The sequence below is a fragment of the Gadus chalcogrammus genome, chromosome 23, assembly GCF_026213295.1.
Source record: "Gadus chalcogrammus isolate NIFS_2021 chromosome 23, NIFS_Gcha_1.0, whole genome shotgun sequence".
Classification (NCBI taxonomy): domain Eukaryota; kingdom Metazoa; phylum Chordata; class Actinopteri; order Gadiformes; family Gadidae; genus Gadus; species Gadus chalcogrammus.
In genome coordinates this window covers 20,771,225-20,789,516 of record NC_079434.1, presented here as the reverse complement: position 1 = coordinate 20,789,516, position 18,292 = coordinate 20,771,225, and the positions used below count along the sequence as shown (strand labels likewise).

At 46.2% G+C, this 18,292-nt stretch overlaps 4 protein-coding genes across 4 annotated transcripts in view; all 4 read left to right on the top strand.

The window, feature by feature from the left end:
* Positions 1-54: 54 nt before the first annotated feature.
* LOC130376923 (traf2 and NCK-interacting protein kinase-like) lies at positions 55-3,718 on the top strand. Its single transcript, XM_056583847.1, has 3 exons — positions 55-218; positions 2,771-2,910; positions 3,583-3,718. The coding sequence occupies exons 1-3, from the start codon at positions 113-115 to the stop codon at positions 3,664-3,666; spliced, it is 330 nt and encodes a 109-aa protein (XP_056439822.1). The 5' UTR covers positions 55-112; the 3' UTR covers positions 3,667-3,718.
* Positions 3,719-9,585: 5,867 nt separating this feature from the next.
* Positions 9,586-12,922, top strand: LOC130376921 (eukaryotic translation initiation factor 5A-1-like). The gene is made up of 4 exons (XM_056583845.1): positions 9,586-9,793; positions 10,215-10,319; positions 10,898-11,029; positions 12,152-12,922. The coding sequence occupies exons 1-4, from the start codon at positions 9,629-9,631 to the stop codon at positions 12,215-12,217; spliced, it is 468 nt and encodes a 155-aa protein (XP_056439820.1). The 5' UTR covers positions 9,586-9,628; the 3' UTR covers positions 12,218-12,922.
* Positions 12,923-14,017: 1,095 nt separating this feature from the next.
* rpl22l1 (ribosomal protein L22-like 1) lies at positions 14,018-16,382 on the top strand. Its single transcript, XM_056583846.1, has 4 exons — positions 14,018-14,128; positions 14,774-14,890; positions 15,081-15,202; positions 15,777-16,382. Exons 1-4 carry the CDS (start codon positions 14,120-14,122, stop codon positions 15,919-15,921), a joined length of 393 nt encoding a protein of 130 aa, XP_056439821.1. The 5' UTR covers positions 14,018-14,119; the 3' UTR covers positions 15,922-16,382.
* Positions 16,383-17,402: 1,020 nt separating this feature from the next.
* The window catches only part of slc7a14b (solute carrier family 7 member 14b), an 8,609-nt gene continuing 7,719 nt past the window's right edge, over positions 17,403-18,292 (top strand). The window contains exons 1-2 of the mRNA XM_056583972.1: positions 17,403-17,552; positions 18,085-18,292. The exon at positions 18,085-18,292 is cut by the window's right edge and continues 634 nt beyond it. The gene's annotated coding sequence lies outside the window, so the exon portion shown is untranslated. The remainder of the gene's footprint in view (positions 17,553-18,084) is intronic.

Here is an 18,292-nt window from a genome sequence, read left to right as displayed (position 1 = left end):
TCCCCCCCCCCCCCCCCCCCCCCCCCCCCCCCCCCCCCCCCCCCCCTCCCCCGGGCAGATCCAGAGCCAGGTGACCCCCCACGCCATCGTGGTGCTGCCCAAGACGGACGGCATGGAGATGCTGCTGTGCTACGAGGACGAGGGCGTCTACGTCAACACCTACGGCCGCATCACCAAGGACGTGGTGCTGCAGTGGGGCGAGATGCCCACCTCCGTCGGTACGTCCCCCCCCCCCGTCCTCCCCCCGTCCTGTCGGCTCGCTTGACTCCGCCCCCCCCCCGCGCGCCCCGGCCCACTGCGCACACACCGCACATACACACCACACACACACACACACACCTCACTTTGACCTCTGACCTCCGTTTTCCAGAGATGTCGGTAGGTGGCCGGTTCCTTAGACACGCCTCCACCTGCTTGCAGTTTCACTTTCTCTTTCACTTACTGTTCTTCACCTCCCTTCTTCCTCCCTCCTTTCCTCCCTACCCTCCCCCCCTCGCCAGGGTTCTCTTCCTGAGCCGAGGCCAGAGTTGAACTCCTTCTCTTTCCATCCACTGCATGCATAAAGCCATCAGTATATTTCAAACTAAAATGAAGCTAAATAGGAGGTAATCAGTTATGGCTTTGCGCTCGCCAGTGTCTTATTGATTTGATTATTAATTGTTAGTCCCTTTCCAGACTTTTTTATCCAAAGCGTACAGTGAAGGTTGATGACCTGTCATTATGGCGCATTTTGGCGTCGTGCTCAGGCATGCCATCAGGTAGACAGGTGGCCAGGTAGACCCTACAGATACAAACCGTCAAGTCACAGAATCGCCTCTCCGTCCTGTTTCAATTTCACACCATGTGAACGTTTTCAGTAGAAGTGTACCCTCTGTAGATTCAGCAGCCAACACCTCGTGTTGTGTTGTGTTGTGTTGTGTTGTGTTGTGTTGTGTTGTGTTGCGCTCCCCCGGGATAATCCTCCTGAGATATTGCCGTTGATGCTACTGTTTTCAGTGCTTAGTGTGAAATATCACACGTACCAATTCTAACTCAGATCTCCCTCCTCGCCTCTGAGGCAGTCAGTAGTCTGTTTCCTCGTCTGACATAACATAATGCACCACAGAAAACCTGAAATGAAGGAAAGACTTGCATGAGATACAATGGTGTAAAATGGCAAATGTTAGAACGCTTTCTAGCCAAGGCTTTAGTCCTAGGAACCACAGTTGGGATTTCATCCCTGTGTGGAATCCTTTCCCACGCAATCACCTCCACTGCTGGTTTGGTTATTGTTCCCGGTGTTGTTGCTGTAGCGATGCCATGGTTACTAGAGGAATACAGGAAGCAAACACTCAACTCGGCCAAAACCACAGGGTGGGGAAACAGGCCTGAGTCTGGAGCTCTGTCTCGCCAGGCATGGGACAAAATGTCCCACACCCTCTCCTGGTCCACCAACACTTTATATTTATTATATTCTTTATTTAACCATGTTTAGTCTCATTGAGATTAAAATCTATTTTACAAGAGAGACCTGGCCAAGATGGACAGCAGTAACAGCCGTTCCATCATAAAACTCAAGACAAAATACAAGTTCAATACTAAGTGCAATATAATAATACATTTAGATCATTGACTAAAAACATTTTCAATTTCCAATGGGGTCCGACATCAAACTCTTTACAACAGCTTTAAACTCACTGAGAGTAACTGGGTCTTGCAGCTTGAGCTGCTTCTGTAGGTTACTCTAGGAAGATGGTGCAAAAAGCTTAAAGGCCTTATTTGCTAGTTCTGTCCGCGCTTCAGCAGCTGTCATAAGGACCATGTCCTGATGTCTGTTCAATCTGTGTCCTGATCGATACACTTCATGTGTTGTATATTGTTTCTTTTTAACTTATTATTTTGGGGGAGGGCCCTGACCGCTGGCCCCTGTCAGAACAAGTTTTAATGCCACAAGCATTTCCAGATCCCCACCCCCGCTTCAGACATCCACGTCGACATGGAAACTCTTTCCGTCCAGACAGGTCAGGCCCCAGTCATGTCATTCAGCACGGTGGCGTCCATTTAATTCTATCCCGAGGGAAACTCTGTAAACGAGCCGTCCGAGGGCAGCGAATACAGCAGATAGTCGTCGTCCCCCCGTCCCCCGTATGTATCACATGGGCTACAGATCCTCCACTTAAATGAGTCAGCCCTGCCGCGTCTGGCTTTAAATAGGACAATACAAAGCTAGCGCCAGGCAGAACGCATGAGCGGACACTACTGTAAATGTCAACCGTCAACTGAACGCAGAGTTCCTCAGCGTACGTCCCCTACCAGTCCATCAAAGAACACATCTGCAGAAGATCGTTCTCCAGCCGATGTTATGGTCACAACAGTGATTGATTATATCCCAAGCGAAGCACCTCTCAAAAGCCGACCATTGCTCATAATCTTGACATTGACCTGCGACTGGTCGACCCCGACGACCCTGTGAAAACCAAGACGGGATTGATTGGTTGATTAGAAACTGCTGCAATGATTCCCTCCCAGGGGCGTGGCCGTAGGAGGTGTGAGGGGCGTGGCCCGTGATGTGATTGGTTCCGCTGTCACTATGCTACTGATCTCTCTCCTTTGCAATCCCTCCTCTGTGTGTGTGTGTGTGTGTGTGTGTGTGTGTGTGTGTGTGTGTGTGTGTGTGTGTGTGTGTGTGTGTGTGTGTGTGTGTGTGTGTGTGTGTGTGCATTTTGCGTGTGCGTGTGCGTTTTGCATGTGTGTGTGTGTTTGCGTGTCTGTGTGTACGTGTGCGTCACAGCCTACATCCACTCCAACCAGATCATGGGATGGGGAGAGAAGGCCATCGAGATCCGCTCCGTGGAGACGGGGCACCTCGACGGAGTTTTCATGCACAAGCGAGCTCAGCGACTAAAGTTCCTGTCGGAGAGGAACGACAAGGTGAGTGTGGAGCGGGTTTCTGTCTTCCTCAGGCTCTCGTTTTCCCCTTTCACTGTTCATTACTCTTACGCACACACCAAGCAGTGAGTGTGTTGAGGTGCGGGCCATTCAGGACAGGAGCAGGTAAGGGGAAGGTATCTCACTCAAGGATGCTTCACAGTTAAAGGGGTGATATTATGCCACCAGGTGGCTCTTCCTGTGTTTAAGTGACATCAACTGTACATCTGGTGGACATCATCCAGATGTACGATGGAAGGATGAGCAACATTTGCTCCAGTACACTGGGTAGGCTGGTAGAATGATTTATCGAGTATACTTCTATGTGGACACTTCCACTTGTGTTGTCACTAAAACACAGGAAAAGGCAGATTTAATAGTAATGGCTAATCACACTCACACTACCTGGTGGCATAATATCACCCCGTTAAGCAGTGTAAAAGGGGGATCAAAAAGCTTCAGAACCTAGAAGCTGAAGGTCTGGAAGGCACTACACTCATCCCCAAACAAAACGAAACAGAAGGATACATTTATACTGAAATGATCTAAAATAAGAAAAAAACGAAAATCTGTAAGGACCACTGTGTGCGTTTTGTACTCTGCGCTTTTAGTCATCTTTGACCTTCATCAGAGGTACATCCTCTTCATCAGCGTGTGTGTTGATGTCGCCCGCAGGTGTTCTTCGCTTCGGTCCGGTCCGGCGGCAGTAGCCAGGTGTTCTTCATGACGCTGAACAGGAGCTCCATGATGAACTGGTAACCCGTCTCGACCCAGAGAGGAGAGCTGATGCAGGGGGACACGGAGCAGCCAACCCCACCCACCCCCCCCCCCCCAGAAAAAAAAAGTTAAACGACTACTAGAGATGTTCAACCCTCTCCCCGACACAACCCACTCCTACTCTAGCTAATTCAATGAATATACCCCCACCCTCCCCATCCCTGAAACCACGCCCTCCATCCATGGGGGAGGGGGGCGGCTACTCAACGTAAGGTACGGCTGCCCCCGCTGACTACCGGGACTCCGGGTCCTCTTCCTCTGGACCTTTTTGTACGGCGGATGCTGATTCATCTCGGATGTTCTCCCGGGTGTTTCTGGGTCGCCGGACACCGTTCAATGTCAACCGGAAAGCAGACTAACTACATGTTAAGTAGCCTTGTGGTTTGTTGCTCACCTTGAGCACGGAAGTAGTTTTCTCTGTAGCGTAGGTCCGAGATGGCGCGGTCGATGGTACTACTACCGCTCTGTGCTGTTTAAATCAGTGTATTGCTCTCTCTCTCGCTCTCTCGCTCTCTCTCCCTCTATGATTAAGCACAGGATAAAATAATCAACACACCGAATATGGGCATGGTCTGGCTAACATGGGTGGTCTCTCCGATTGGGTTTTCAAACGACGTTCACATCTTCGTGTGACGGTTGGAATCAATATTGTTGTGGGGACAAACGTTCCGGTCGGCCCCGATTTAAAAAAGAAACGTCGCTGTTGTAGCGGGAGAACAGCAAAATGTTCATCCGTCGATGTCTGTCCGATTTTAATGCATTTCTATTCCCACTGTCGACAAATTAGATCTATGGGGAAAAGATGGCAAATTACAGAACAATTAACGTCAAGCAAGCTTCTCTTGCTTGGATCACAGATTAACAAACAAAACGATTGCTTAGTACATTACCATTATCAATGTAGTGCACCTTTCTTCCTTACTCACATTTACTTTGTTTTCTGCAAGTACACAGAGAATCCCATGCGCTCTTTGCGTCTGAAAAGTACAGGAGTTCCTTTTTCCAAAACTCCTCATTCTTGATTTAAGATGCTATTTCTTGCTGTAGGGACTTTGACATATCAAAAAAAAGAAAAGAAGCAAATCATACTTCTCTTAACGCAGATCCCAAGATCTTAACTCCAATTTTTTTTGGATCCATAGGTACACAAGTGATGCATCACAAAGCTTGAATTTTTAATAAAATCTTTTGTACCTTTTTTACCATTTTCTTTTTGAAATATCTAACATTAAATTCTACCAAGACAAGAAGATGGCATCACAAAAGACAGAGATAGAGTCACTTAGTCCTTATAACAGTGTAACCTGGAGAACAAAAAAGTGTGTAGATATTGTAATGTTGCTCTCTCTTTCTCACACACACACACACACACACACACACACACACACACACACACACACACACACACGCACACACGCACACGCACACGCACACACACACACACACACACACCTACACACACACAGAACTCAAACCAGAGCAACAGTTTTGCCAAAAAGAATTTGGCCCAGTTTCCAATCTGTGGCAGTTCCTCGCGCATCTCCCCCCAACCACTTAAAACTTCCACTTTCCTGTGTATATTGCACTTGTATAAATACACATTTATACTGTGAAGGACCCCAATCAACTGCGCAATCTGACATTGCAGATTATGTCAGAGTAGTTGTCGGGAAAGATCCAACATTCTCTTCCCTTCTACAGACTTGCGCAGATTGCTAAACTAAAACGTAGTTAAGGATCTGTTGTTTTGTCCTTAGTTACTGACATTCAGGCGTGATGTACATCGCCTGTGTGTGTTGTTCATGTCACTAAGTGGTTTAGCTCGATGCTAGTATGCTGGGTTGTCTAGTCGTCGAGTAGAATAAGGAGGAGCTTGGACCAGTGTGATGTAATTCTTTGCCCGACTAAGGGACAACGGTTCCACTGCCTAGACTGACAAATGGGAAAATCAAATGGGAGATAAAAATATCTTCCTAAAATGCCGACAGGCTGTTTTGAGGTTTGAATACAGATTTTGGATGTGGCAAAGAAACTGTCGAAAATCGCTAGCATGTCCTAGCTTAGCGCTTCAACGTTTGATTCTCTGACCTTTGTTGCAAGGCAATTCCATACTTAATTAGGCAACAAATAAATGTTTTAAACTGTAGTACTCGGACTGATAAAGATTTCCCCCAGTGGTGTTTCTAATGTCACGTTTTAACGATTTAAAATTATACATTGTTTCTAAAAGTTTTTTTTTGTTGCTTTTTTAGTATGAAGAAAGGAACCAACTGGAATATATACAAAAGTCCAAAAAAACTACTTTACTTTACCCTACAACCCAGGCTTATATGATATTATTTGTGTTCATCATTTTAGAGTTTGGGAGGTAGTAGATTTACAATTTTAAATAAAGGCATAGCAACAATTCTGAACATGTTTGCACAAGGTACTCAACCAATGCGTACAAGAAAAGGTTCCATATTATTCCATACTTATTTACATTGGAATGTTTCAAGCAAGTACACTGAGTAAGCACGTACAATATGTTCTCAATGTTTTACCCGATGACTGTTTAGTACTAACTTTTTATTTTTGACACACATTTGAGAGTTTATTGTTAAACATTTCTGTTAAGTGAATCGAACCCAGTCCCTGGTTTCGTTGGCCTGTACCTCCATGCCCACAAGCGCATTGGTTCAGTGGGATGGTGGAAGCCCTTTATGGTGGACTAGATAATAGTGGATATCAGGCAGATGGAAAGAAGCACAGTTAAGTGTTTTACGGAGAAGGCAGGCAACGTTCTGGGACCACAGATTTAAATATATATATGTAAAGGCATTTTAGCTATATCAGCATTCATTTTACAGAAAGACAAAAAAATAATTCATGAGAAATCTTAGTTGTCTTTCTACAGCATAAAGAAAAAAATCTATAATAATTTCTAAAAACAAATGTAATGATGATGATAATGATGAAATAAATACAATGTTTTTATTGTGGTATTATTGGTATTCCGTTTTTTTTATGTACAAGACCGATGTGCGTGTGCGCGTGTGTGTGTGTTAACGTGATTATGCAGGGGTACGTCCCCATAAATATTTAGAAAACATGCATGTGTCTCTCCCCCCCCCCCCCTAATAAAAACATAAGAGCAGGGGACTTTTATTTTGAAAAATAGACTCACTCACCCTCTCTCACACAAACATAGACTATCTAATATTTATTTTTGACGTGAGTATATCCCATATGCACATTTTAATTGATCGACCGAATCATAAATATTGAAATCAATTAATCATTCCTGAGAGCCTAACTGCATTTTATCCAACATATTTGGAATTGCCATATAGTGCCTGAATTTTGTGTTATCCTTAACATAAATAAAGCAGAAGTCTGCACATAAAATTGTACCAGAATGCAGGAATTGAGGTGTGTCTACACAACATGCTGCTGCTGCTGCTGAACCTAAGCTCCCTTCAACAGCGGCTTGGCCTTGCATTATAATCAGGTCCAGTCAGGTTCAACTGCCCCGGGATATGGAGGAGAGGGGGGAGTCTCCAGGGAGCTATACTATAGCTCCCCTCAGGTACGGGGAGCTAACCTAGGTGCTGAAATGTTAAACACTGTCACTTATCGCGGTGGTGCTGAATTCCGCATGGCCATGTGTTTCTTAGGGGAAAAGGTTATTGCCAGAGAAAGAATAAACAGAATAGATATAATCAATAACCAAATAAGGAGAGCAGGCCAGAGTTTTACTGTTACTAAGTAGGATCTGTAAGTAGGTTGCTGGCCATACTTTGCCTGACCAAAAAATGCCAACATATAACTGTTTTATGTGTATTTGCATTTATTGTAAATTGTCTGCTTAATTGGAGCACATTTTCTTATGTGGCCAGATTGTCACTAACAATTTCATAATGATTTCTTATGTACCTTGGACCGTCCTGCCCAATATTGGCAAGTTATCAAAGGTGTGACTCTACCTTAATTTTCAACTGTCAACAGGCAGGGTTGGGTTATTTAAAAGTTCATCTTAACCTTTTAATTACCAATCCAGCCTGTCTGCCATGGAAAACATACCATGTCGTTTTGGTAAAGATTTTAACTATAATAGTTTAACTGAATCATATCTGTGTAAAAAAAAAAAAAAAAAGAGAGATGCATCTGTTCTGACGCACATTTTGATCTTAAATTTCATCAATAATCTCCCTTTCTTTTCTACACTAGTATATTTAAACCCAAATCGGTTGCATGTTGTTCATCAAACCTGGCAACCCTTTCTGTTGATGTCTGACCGGAAGCTCAAAACGCCCCTTTCCGCCCCGCGGATGCTGCAGTAAAGTTGGTCGCGCCTGCGCTCTGTCCTCTTTTCTGGAAGGTAAGTGTGGCATGGCGCGTGTTTCCGTCTATGGGCATAGATCGAGAAGTTAACGCACTTTTAAAAGAGAAACACACGACACATTTCAACGAAAACGCGTCGCTAACCAAACCGCTCTCATTCGGGATAACGCGTCCGGAAAGAGTTTATTCGTGTGCTGCTATATCCCCGTAGATTTGAAGCGTTGGTCGGGGTGTGGATCCCGTGTTTTCGCTCCGTTTTCGCCCGTTCCTTGTTTTAATCGAGGCGGCGCGAGGCCTTCCGCGCACGCGGACGAAGTTGCTCGTCATGCTCCCCGGGACTCGGGTCGGTAAACCCGCGCCGAGCCCCGGGCACAGACCCGGGTTTACCCACTGGTGGTAGATCGTCCCGTACGTAAACGCATCACAATGCTATGTAGCCGGTTGCTACATGGAGGCGTGCGGCGTCACGATATCAAGCGCCGTGATTAGGTCACTTTTCGCCTTTACGTTGCCCGAATTTGTAAAGCCGTTCCCGAGTCACCGGGCGTTACATCGGGCTTTCCGCCCGGCCCAATGTAAAGCCGTGTTTGTCAGGCATGTGAATTATTCAGCGTGTATTGTGTGACAGCCACATGGGCCCCGTGAGGTCCCGGGGCGGGGACCTGGGGAGAGGTCTTGGTGCGGCCCCTGTGGGTTGCTGGCCCCTCTCCTGATCAGGGCTATTTCCAGCCGAATGGCCGGTCCACGTTTACTAACGATGCAGCGAGGTGACGGGTCAAATAACGCATAAGGTCACACAAACGACTACATGAGTTGTTTCGTGGCCGAGAGTCGGGGTCGTTTATGCATCATTGGCTCTTATGGCGTGTTCGCTACGGACTGAGTCGCGCCGTATAGCCCAGACCAATCATCAGATGCACTTGTCGTGTGTCCACTGTAGAACAGATCCCTGGAAGTGACCTGTGCACTAAGGTCTTTTACGGTGGACCCCTACTGTTCTTCGTATGCGAACTGTTGACATTCTGCACATTCCCAGTCCCCCGTTATGTGTGTTAAAGTAAGCGGATCCCTTAAGGGTCACGTCGTAGTGCTGATCTCAGGGATCGATGTTTAGGGAATAGTTCCAGTGAAGATCCTGCTGGCCTCAGTAAAACACACCCTTCTCTAACCCCCAGCGATTTATTGAAATGTTGCCACGCATTCAGTATTGTTAAACTGCCCGTTACCTGCCAGTAACTTCTCCCAGATCTGTTATCTGCGCCTCAGTCCTCTAGTCTGTGGGCATGCGCAGTGGTGGGTAGACTCATGATCTAAACTTGATTGTTTGTGATCGTTTCCGCTGCTGGTTGCAAAAGTCGTAAGCAATGTCCGCGGTGCCCTTAACACTAAATCTACTGCTTCATAGCGGTTGTGTGTTAACCGATGTGTGATATCACCTGCGATACGTCTATCTTTTTAGTCTATGCCCATGGTCGGGAAGGATCTCCTTATCTCAGCCAACACGTTCCTTTGTGTGTTCAGGCTGAAACAAATCATAAAATACACTGAATGACCATGTCGTGGTTAAATGTAACGTCTGTGTTTTACCCCATTGCCCTCCAGCCCCCTTGTCCAACGCACCATGGCAGAAATAGATAACTTCGATGCTGCTGATTCCGGCGCCTCCAACACCTTCCCCATCCAGTGCTCCGCTCTGCGCAAGAACGGCTACGTGGTCATGAAGGGACATCCCTGTAAGATCGTGGAGATGTCGACCTCCAAGACTGGCAAGCACGGACATGCCAAGGTACAGTGGATGGGGACTTTGACCTTTTTTTTTGTGGGGGGGGGGGGGGGGGGGGGGTTGTGAAACACCCCTAAAGATGTAAATTCGCAATCCCGAACCAGTCAACATCTTTTATCAGTTTTCTGCTAATGAACTTGAAGTAATAGTTTGTTTTTCTAGTGCGGGCGAAGTCTAAAATTGTATTTGGTGGAAGTAAAATGGATAGATATCAACTTTAATAATCCCCTGGAGGGAAAAATCCTTTGTTACAACCGCCCGGCAGTATTAATGCAAACGAAAATAGACGCTAAAGTAAACGCTAGAGTAAAGGTAAACGGGGCAAACAAAACAGATGGTATATACAATATCAATTATAAAGTGTAAAAATGTAATCAATTATTACATTAATACTGTTTTATTTTTCCGTCACTTTGTGCCGTAGGTCAACCTGACCGGCATTGACATCTTCTCCAACAAGAAGTACGAGGACATGTGCCCCTCCACCCACAACGTTGACGTTCCCCACATCAAGAGGACAGAGTGGCAGGTGGGTTTGTGTTCCCTGTAACGACCCCCGGGCCCAGCCGCTCTGCTGGGCTGTCGCAGAATCTACACGTTCAATTCAGGGCGTTAAGCAGACGCCTTTATCCAAAGCGACTTACAATAAGCACATTGGTGAGAAGAAAGAGAAACGACAATATATACCGCTGTCGGTACAGTTGGGATGTTCGTGGAACAAACTGCCAATTGGGACACTTTGCCACCTTAAAAAAAAAAGGCTTAACTAAAACACTGGCTCAATAATGAGCATCTTATCACGAAATGGGCCTGTGATGATCTGCTTTAGCACATCAGCACAAGCCTCTTAATCCATGGCCTCTTAAACCTGAAGGCGCTTTGAAGCTCCATCCTTAAGGAGGGGCTTAAGATGCTGTCGATGTGGACTGGTATTTGCATTAATACTACTTTATGGATGAAGGCTAGAACTGTAACGAAACTGGTTGGATTAGCTGCCACTGTAACGGGGGTCTACCTGAAAAATAGTTCTGAAAAACTGATGCCAGAACTTAGAACGCGGGTACTGGCATTGGCTGCTGATCTAAGGTGAGCCGCTTCCCTCCCCAGTTGCTGAACATCACCGACGGCTTCATGTCCCTGATGTTCGAGAACGGAGACCTGCGGGAGGACCTGCGTCTGCCAGAGGGTGACCTGGGCAAGGAGATCCAGGCCAAGTTTGAAAACAGTGATGATTTCTTGGTGAGTTGTGCTGCGTTTCGTTTGGGTCCTGTCGGTTGTGCTCTCAACCAGAGCTCCACAGAACTCGACCGGAAAGCGTGTTTTTCGGCTTAAAGGAGAAATCCGGTGTAAAAAAGGACTTGTGATATGTTTGGTATGATGACGAGTTGGAATGTTCGTTTTGGAGCAAAAAAGAGCACATATAGACCCATTCTTCAGTTGGCTGTTTTGAGCCGATTCTACCAAACTATATAAACTTGGAACGATAGGGGCATGTGTTATGGTAAAAACTAAATCGTTATTTTAAACTACTTAAAAGGCTAGAAGTAGCCCGACACTTCTTTGGTAGTATAGTAAGCGTCTTAACGTATAAAACGAGGCATTGATACATTTGTACGTTTTCTGATTGTTTATTAAAAAGGACATTTTATACACAATCAGTGGTTCACCCGTCGACGCCATCTTGTTTTTAAGACTCGATACGTAGATTGACGAACACGGAGCTTGCGTGCTGTGGACGGATGTCACAATCTCTGTGTTCGTCAATCTACTTATCGAGTCTTTAAAACAAGATGGTGTTGACGGGTGAACTACTGATGGTATTGTGTGTATAAAATGTCCTTTTTAATAAACAATCTGTACAAACGAACATTCCAACTCATTATCATTCTAAACATATCCCAGATCCATTTGACAACGGATTTCTCCTATAAATATCCAGTTACTTGTCAAGCAAACATTAAACAAATAATCCTTACCAAGATGTAAGTGTTTATGTATTTTGGTAAAGTTTGGCAGCAGGACAAATGATTAAATAGTCCAAACCAAAGCTCTGACTGACGCTTATTATTTAGACTAAAGTAGTCAACATCGTAAACATTCTACAACGATCATTTCTGCTCCAGAGGAATATCGGGACATCTAAACTGAAAGTGATACGTACAGCAGCGTAGCGCTACCATGGCGATGTTCGATTAGAAAAGACTTTAATAAATCCAATGCGTCTTAGGTTTGTGGTAGTCCAGTAGTCACATTTGAAATGGTCCCCGTGAAGATCGATGTTCTTGGTCTTATTTAGAAATGTTCTTTATCAGGAAGCCATTTGTAATTGGATCGTTTCCCCCCCCCCCCCCCCCCCCCCAGGTCACCGTTCTCAGCGCCATGGGTGAGGAGTGTGCCGTCTCCGTTAAAGCCCTGTCCAGTAAATAAGAAGTCACGACGTCTTTGCTGTCCTGGTCGACAAGTCCCACCCACATCTAGTCTCCTGCATTCTCATAGGTCATTAGGTCATCAAAGTACCCACCTTCGGACAGTCTCCCAACCTCACTCGTCCGTTATAATTGCTCATTTCTTTAAGGGTTTTCTTTCTTTTTTTTCCTCCCCATGTATTACTGCAGCCGTCCCGGGCGGACCCAGCCGACCGCCCGGGTTTTGTTTAATACGTGCTCCTTCATAAAGTGTCTTGGAAAACCATTTTCATCGGTCGCTCCTCGCTGTTTGTCGTGACCTTCTGAAACTTCGGTCTCACCCCTCGCGTCCCCGGACGTCTCGGTGACGACAGGAACCGGCTTTTAGTTTTTATATATATATACTATACATGTTTTATATATATATTCAAATGTAGCGGGTGGTGTCTTGCCTTTTCGTTGGGGTTGGAGGGGGGGCGACAGCTCGCCTGCTTAGGAAGAGACGACACTGGTGAGGAGAAGAGCCCGAGTACATGACTGAAACCTGAGGTCCCCCCTTCCAGCCTGCCACCCCTCTGCTTCGCAGCATGGCCCAACACCCTCTCTCCCGAGGGTTCTGCTCTCGACGAAGAACCACCTAACACCGGGAAGGCCAACCACTGGCACTAAACCGGCCCTCCAGGGTCATCCAAGCTTTCCAAAGCGCTGAAAAAAAAAACTAACAAAACGTACTTCCTGACAAAACAGAAACAAGCTTCAGTGATTTTTTTTTTTTAATTCTGTCAGACCTCCCCACTCTGGTCGGTCAGTGTTTTTGCAGGGGCCTGTGAACTTACCTCTTGGCTACCGGGTGTTGACCTCGGCCTGTCCTTGTCATCCCCCCCCCCCTCGGCCCAACACACTACGGGTCTTCGGTGCGAATGTTCCTCTGGGATGGTGTGGGGAGGGGGGTCTGAGTGCATGAGGGTCACAATCAGGGAGTCGGGACAGTGGGGGAGGGATGAAGGGAGGGGGGGTGGTGTGTGTGTTGAGTTGCAAACTTATTTTGTTCACTCGAGGCCTTTGTCAGCTCACAGGAAATGGCAAACAATTAAATGGATGAAGAAAAATAAATGCTTTGGAGTCTTTTTTTTCACAAAAAGAAAAATGTATAACTGTTACTCGACCTGAATTAGTTAATATAAAGGTACACACAAAGGTCCTTTCGCTTGAAATGTTTATATTACCTGAAGGCCCATGTTTAGGATTCTGCGATTTAAACATAGATACACTCCAATTTTAACAAAGGCTAACGTGTATTATAAGCATATGAAATGCACATTAAAGCATACATGCAGATTTAGCTAACCTCTTCTCGTATGTGTACTACTGGAATAACCTGGATTGCCTGCTGATTGGCCTGGATTACTCGAGGGACCAACACTGGCTCATTTCAACACCTTTTGAATCGTAGGCCCCTAATGAGTTGTTGGGACATGAACAGGGTGTGTGCACATTCCTGCAGCCCAGTCACTGGCGCTAGGTCGAAGGCCAAATTCTGACGCATCGTTTGACTCGATGCGACTTCTGTAATTTGCCTTCGTCTTAAAGCTAATGTGTTTCTATGCATCAGGCGCCACAGACCCATTGCTTTATTTGATAAATGGGAGCTTGATAAAGTCTTGATTAATATACATTAAAAGAGTGATTACCACTCTTTTAGAAAGGATTACCGCTAAGTCGATTTCATCACTGAAAAAAAGCGGCGTCTTGTCATGCTAAAGTTGAATGAAATTAAACTAATGAAACCACGTTGCATCAATCATGCATGGCTCTGCCGTCATCCACGGCTTCCGCATTCGTCGAGGCACGTTCCGGTGACGTATGTCCTCTTAGGTGAAACTTCCGGTTCCGTCGCTCTCTTCCCCGTCGCCCAGCCCTCGACATGGCACCGGTATGTACCACGAGTCTCTAAAATTGTGTTTTCTTGAGGGAAAAACACAATTTACCGACACGTCTGATTGATATCAAAGCAACGATCAAATGTATCGACTTTTCCCTTCGACTACGCAATGTTTTAGTCGGTAGATTTAACTCGACATCGACACGTGTCCCTAGTATGTGAACCCTATATGGTCCCCTAGCTAATGTGGCTAGCCCTAAGTCCCGGGTTATTTTGACATTGTCATGTTTAACAAACTGTCCCATATAAATTATTTTCCTGAATGCTCTTTGATTAACTTAGAAATAATTGCTATATTAAGTCAAAGGAACGCTTTGTAGGCTATGTAGATGCTACATTTAATAACGTTATGTGATTTTTTTTTTATGACATTTCCGTTTTTATTTTCTAATTGCTAAATATTGTTGTCAAATCAGTTAAAATACAGTTAATTTAGTTTTCGTGTGCGTAGCATTGGCAATTGAGTGATCTGCAGTCTCCTGGGTTCGTTTTATTTGTGATTAGAAATTAGGCTTTTGTGTGTGACGATGCTGATGCTAAATTTTAAACATAATCCTTAACTCTTAGTTAAACAGCTAAACATGTCCATATGTGCAGCGGTCACCAGCCTGTCTCATTCACGTGTTCATGTTGCAGATCATCAAGCCCAAGAAGCATCTCTTCCTGAAGAAGTCCAAAAAAGGAGCTTCCTGGAAGTTTACGTTGGACCTCACCCACCCGGTGGAAGACGGCATCCTGGACTCGGCCAACTTTGTACGTGTCTAAAACAAGCCCCCGAAAAAGCACAACACTAGCATACAAAATGAACCACACAAAACATAATGATGCATACAAGTGTTGTGTGACGTGTCTAACGCTGTTCATGGACTAGGGTGACCTTCCCTAGTAGACCACAAAGACTAGGGTTACCTTCCCTAGTGCGTCATTGTGCTCTCTCCAATAGGAGACCTTCCTCAAAGAGAGGATCAAGGTCAACGGGAAGACCGGTAACCTTGGCACCGCCGTCCAGGTCGGCCGCATGAAGAACAAGATCAACGTCGCGTCGGACAAGCAGTTCTCCAAGAGGTGAGGTCCAGGGGTCCGGGGAAGATCCGCAGGTCGGGGAAAGGCTTCCTGATGAGATGTTATGCCACCAGGCGTGAGCGGGGTAGCCAATACAAGCAGTTTGAAGAATCGGCCCCCTCTTCTGTTTTGGTGATGTCACTAGTGGGCCTGACCACGTAGATGTAGACTGAAAGAGATGAGCAACATGTGCTACGGTCCACTGGGAAGGCTGGCAGAATGATCCATCCAGCGTACGTCCAGCTGGACCGGGCCACTTGTGTTGTCACTAAAACACTGGAAAGGGCAGATTTCTTCTAAAGGCTAATCACACAAACACACCCGCTGGCATAGCGTCACCCCTTAACCATTTGATATGTGAGATGTGTTGCAACATCAGGGATGAATAAATGACAGATTACACCCCTGATGTAAACTATTAGGAAATGATAGTTTTTGTGGAGAATAGTAGTGCCACAGGCATCTTATTCACTGTCGATTGCTAGTCCGTATTGAAGTATATACTCAAGTCTATTAATGGACGATAAAGCAACTGATCGTAACCATTGCCATCCTCCTCTTCCTCATCATCTGCCAGATACCTGAAGTACCTCACCAAGAAGTACCTGAAGAAGAACAACCTGCGTGATTGGCTGAGGGTGGTGGCGTCGGACAAGGAGACGTACGAGCTGCGCTACTTCCAGATCAGCCAGGAGGACGACGAGTCGGAGGCTGACGAGTAGGGCCCCGTCCCTGGGTGGCTTCAGCCCCTGTGGGGCCCCCATCCATCCAGCCAGGGCTCACACCACCTGCTGACCACAGAGACTGACGGTGTTCTGGAGGGAGGCTTGGGAACGGCGGTTCTGGGGGTCAAAGTGAACTTTATTCCCCCAAATAAAGGCCGGAAAAAAAACCCTCTGTTGTACAGCGTTTTGTTTCAGCGCAACGATGTTCGTTTAACCCTAAAATCTGTTACATTTATAATGGCCCTTCTTGATACCGAATCAGCTAAGTTTTGGCAGCAGTTTCTTAGACCTTTTAGGAACCATGTTAAGTTGGAGATCGAAAATAATGTGTAAATTGGAAATTATTACCTGCGTTAATTTTACCTACAACACCTACTTGATTTATTGACTCTTGTCAATGTGTCTTGCTGTAAAATGCATGCATTACAATAAATAAGAATCTTGGAAAATGGCAGAGGCAGCTTGTTGTAAATGGCATGTACGTTTTGAGTTTGGGAAGAGAACCAATCCTTGTTTTGAATTGGGCCATTCCCGAGATCCCGACGCACTGCCCTGGACGTCCAGTAGATGGCGCTAATAGGCGTTCGAAGGTGAGCCTTCTTGCCCTATTCTATCAATGTAATGAAAAGTTAATGCTCACAAGCTGCATGCAGAGGTCATGCAGAAGCGAGTCTGGTAGTTGGACTAGGTAGTAAAATACTATATTCAAAATGGATGCGACTAGACGTGAAAGTGTTGACTAGACGAGTGGAAAGTTGGCGCGCATATGGTGAAGTTCTTGGGACAGTATTCCATAGTTGTCCATAGTTTTCTTTGCAGACATAAATAACTTCAGTCAATCCACATAGACCTACGATAATATCGTTTTCTATTGGTGCACATCTATAGCCTTCATGTCCCGTGCTGAAGGCATTAGGCCTGTGCGTATTATGCAAGCGGCTCTGATCGCAGACAGACGTGACTGTCTGGACGCCGTTCCGCTCCACCATCTGCTGCCCTCAAGGCGCTCCGAGAGGAATGCTCCACCTTGGGCCGTCTGGCCGCCAGCAGCGGCCCCCTGACCCGGCTTTGAGCGGTGAATCTCAGAGACTTACTCCTTCATCTGTAGGTTAGAAGACGATGACACGGTTTAAACCCAAACCAACAACATCTTTATTATTAAATGCTTTTTGGACATTATCTCCAATAAAAAAAAAAAACGAGGTGTGTGTGTGTGTGTGTGTGTGTGCGTGTGAGAAGAGCCAATGGGTATGCCAGTCCACACACACCTGGTGAGATCCCACAGTCGCCAATGTCGAGCAGATAACTATGAGATGTACCCAACTGGAGCCTCGGCCTACAATGTCCTCAAAAACACACACACGCACGCACGCGCACACTTACCTCTCTCTACCAGTGTGCGCGGTAACTGAAATATGACCATACGCGTAGCGCCGTGCCGTGCGCCTGGCTGGTGGTGTTAAATAATGCAGGCCTCTCGCGGTGCGCTCCGGTGTCGCTGACTTTTCCCCGTGATCCCGTGTCACAGCTCCGTCCTCTCTGCTCCATGTCAGCGTCCTTCGAGCCGGTCCCCTCTCGTCTGGATGCCCGCTGACCGATCGGCCCGTTCTGTACAGAACACACAGACAGTAAGTGGGGTCTCATCCGGTCTGGTCGTTGTATGATACGTGTTCAGTTTGTCTCTAGCTATCTGTTGACAGTCTAAACTTTGTTGGTGTTTGCTCATACTAAAGCTCTCGGTGTTCTAGAAATAGTGTTGTTCTTTTTCCTCAAATGTATTTCAAGCTTATGATTGCATAGGAGGCTTAGAATTAAAAGTTGGGTCTGATTAAGGTGTTAATAGGTACGTTTATCTCCTGACTATCTCTGGTCGTCTGTCTGGTAACCGAAGCGCTCCACACTTTCCGTGATGGAAGAGGATCTCTGGTTGTTGATAAATGTTTTAGATGGGGGGGGTTCTCTGATGCATCGCTCCAGTGAGCTCCAGGGAGAGGAGACGTCTCTTGCCGGTTGGGGCCTAGCGATTGGGTTCCGACCACGCCCCCCGTTACCTGTAGGCATCTTGAGCCATGAAGCCCCTAGTTCCCTGCTTGGATTGGGGTCATCGCACTGTGGATCGTCTTCTGTGGGTGACAAGTATCCTAACCCTGCTCTTCACAGCATCTGTGACCTGCGATTTGGAAAAATGCCTCGCCCAAGACTGCCAGACGTTACCATCTGAGGGAAGGAGAGGAGGCGGCACCAGTGGACGAGGGAAGAGGAGAGGAGAGGAGGGAAGAGAAGGAGCAATCTGGAGAAGAGGAGACAGGATAGACTGAGGAGGAGAATGACCATGACAAAAGGGATGCAGAAAGGACAAATACAGGGA

Excerpts from the sequence above, each read along its gene's own strand:
- LOC130376923 (XM_056583847.1), top strand. The coding sequence starts at position 113 with ATGGAGATGCTGCTGTGCTACGAGGACGAGGGCGTCTACGTCAACACC. Across the intron at positions 219-2,770 it reads CGAGATGCCCACCTCCGTCG|CCTACATCCACTCCAACCAG; the intron begins GTACGTCCCCCC and ends TGTGCGTCACAG. Across the intron at positions 2,911-3,582 it reads TGTCGGAGAGGAACGACAAG|GTGTTCTTCGCTTCGGTCCG; the intron begins GTGAGTGTGGAG and ends TGTCGCCCGCAG.
- LOC130376921 (XM_056583845.1), top strand. The coding sequence starts at position 9,629 with ATGGCAGAAATAGATAACTTCGATGCTGCTGATTCCGGCGCCTCCAAC. Across the intron at positions 9,794-10,214 it reads GCAAGCACGGACATGCCAAG|GTCAACCTGACCGGCATTGA; the intron begins GTACAGTGGATG and ends TTTGTGCCGTAG. Across the intron at positions 10,320-10,897 it reads TCAAGAGGACAGAGTGGCAG|TTGCTGAACATCACCGACGG; the intron begins GTGGGTTTGTGT and ends TTCCCTCCCCAG.
- rpl22l1 (XM_056583846.1), top strand. Across the intron at positions 14,891-15,080 it reads TCCTGGACTCGGCCAACTTT|GAGACCTTCCTCAAAGAGAG; the intron begins GTACGTGTCTAA and ends TCTCTCCAATAG. Across the intron at positions 15,203-15,776 it reads GACAAGCAGTTCTCCAAGAG|ATACCTGAAGTACCTCACCA; the intron begins GTGAGGTCCAGG and ends ATCATCTGCCAG.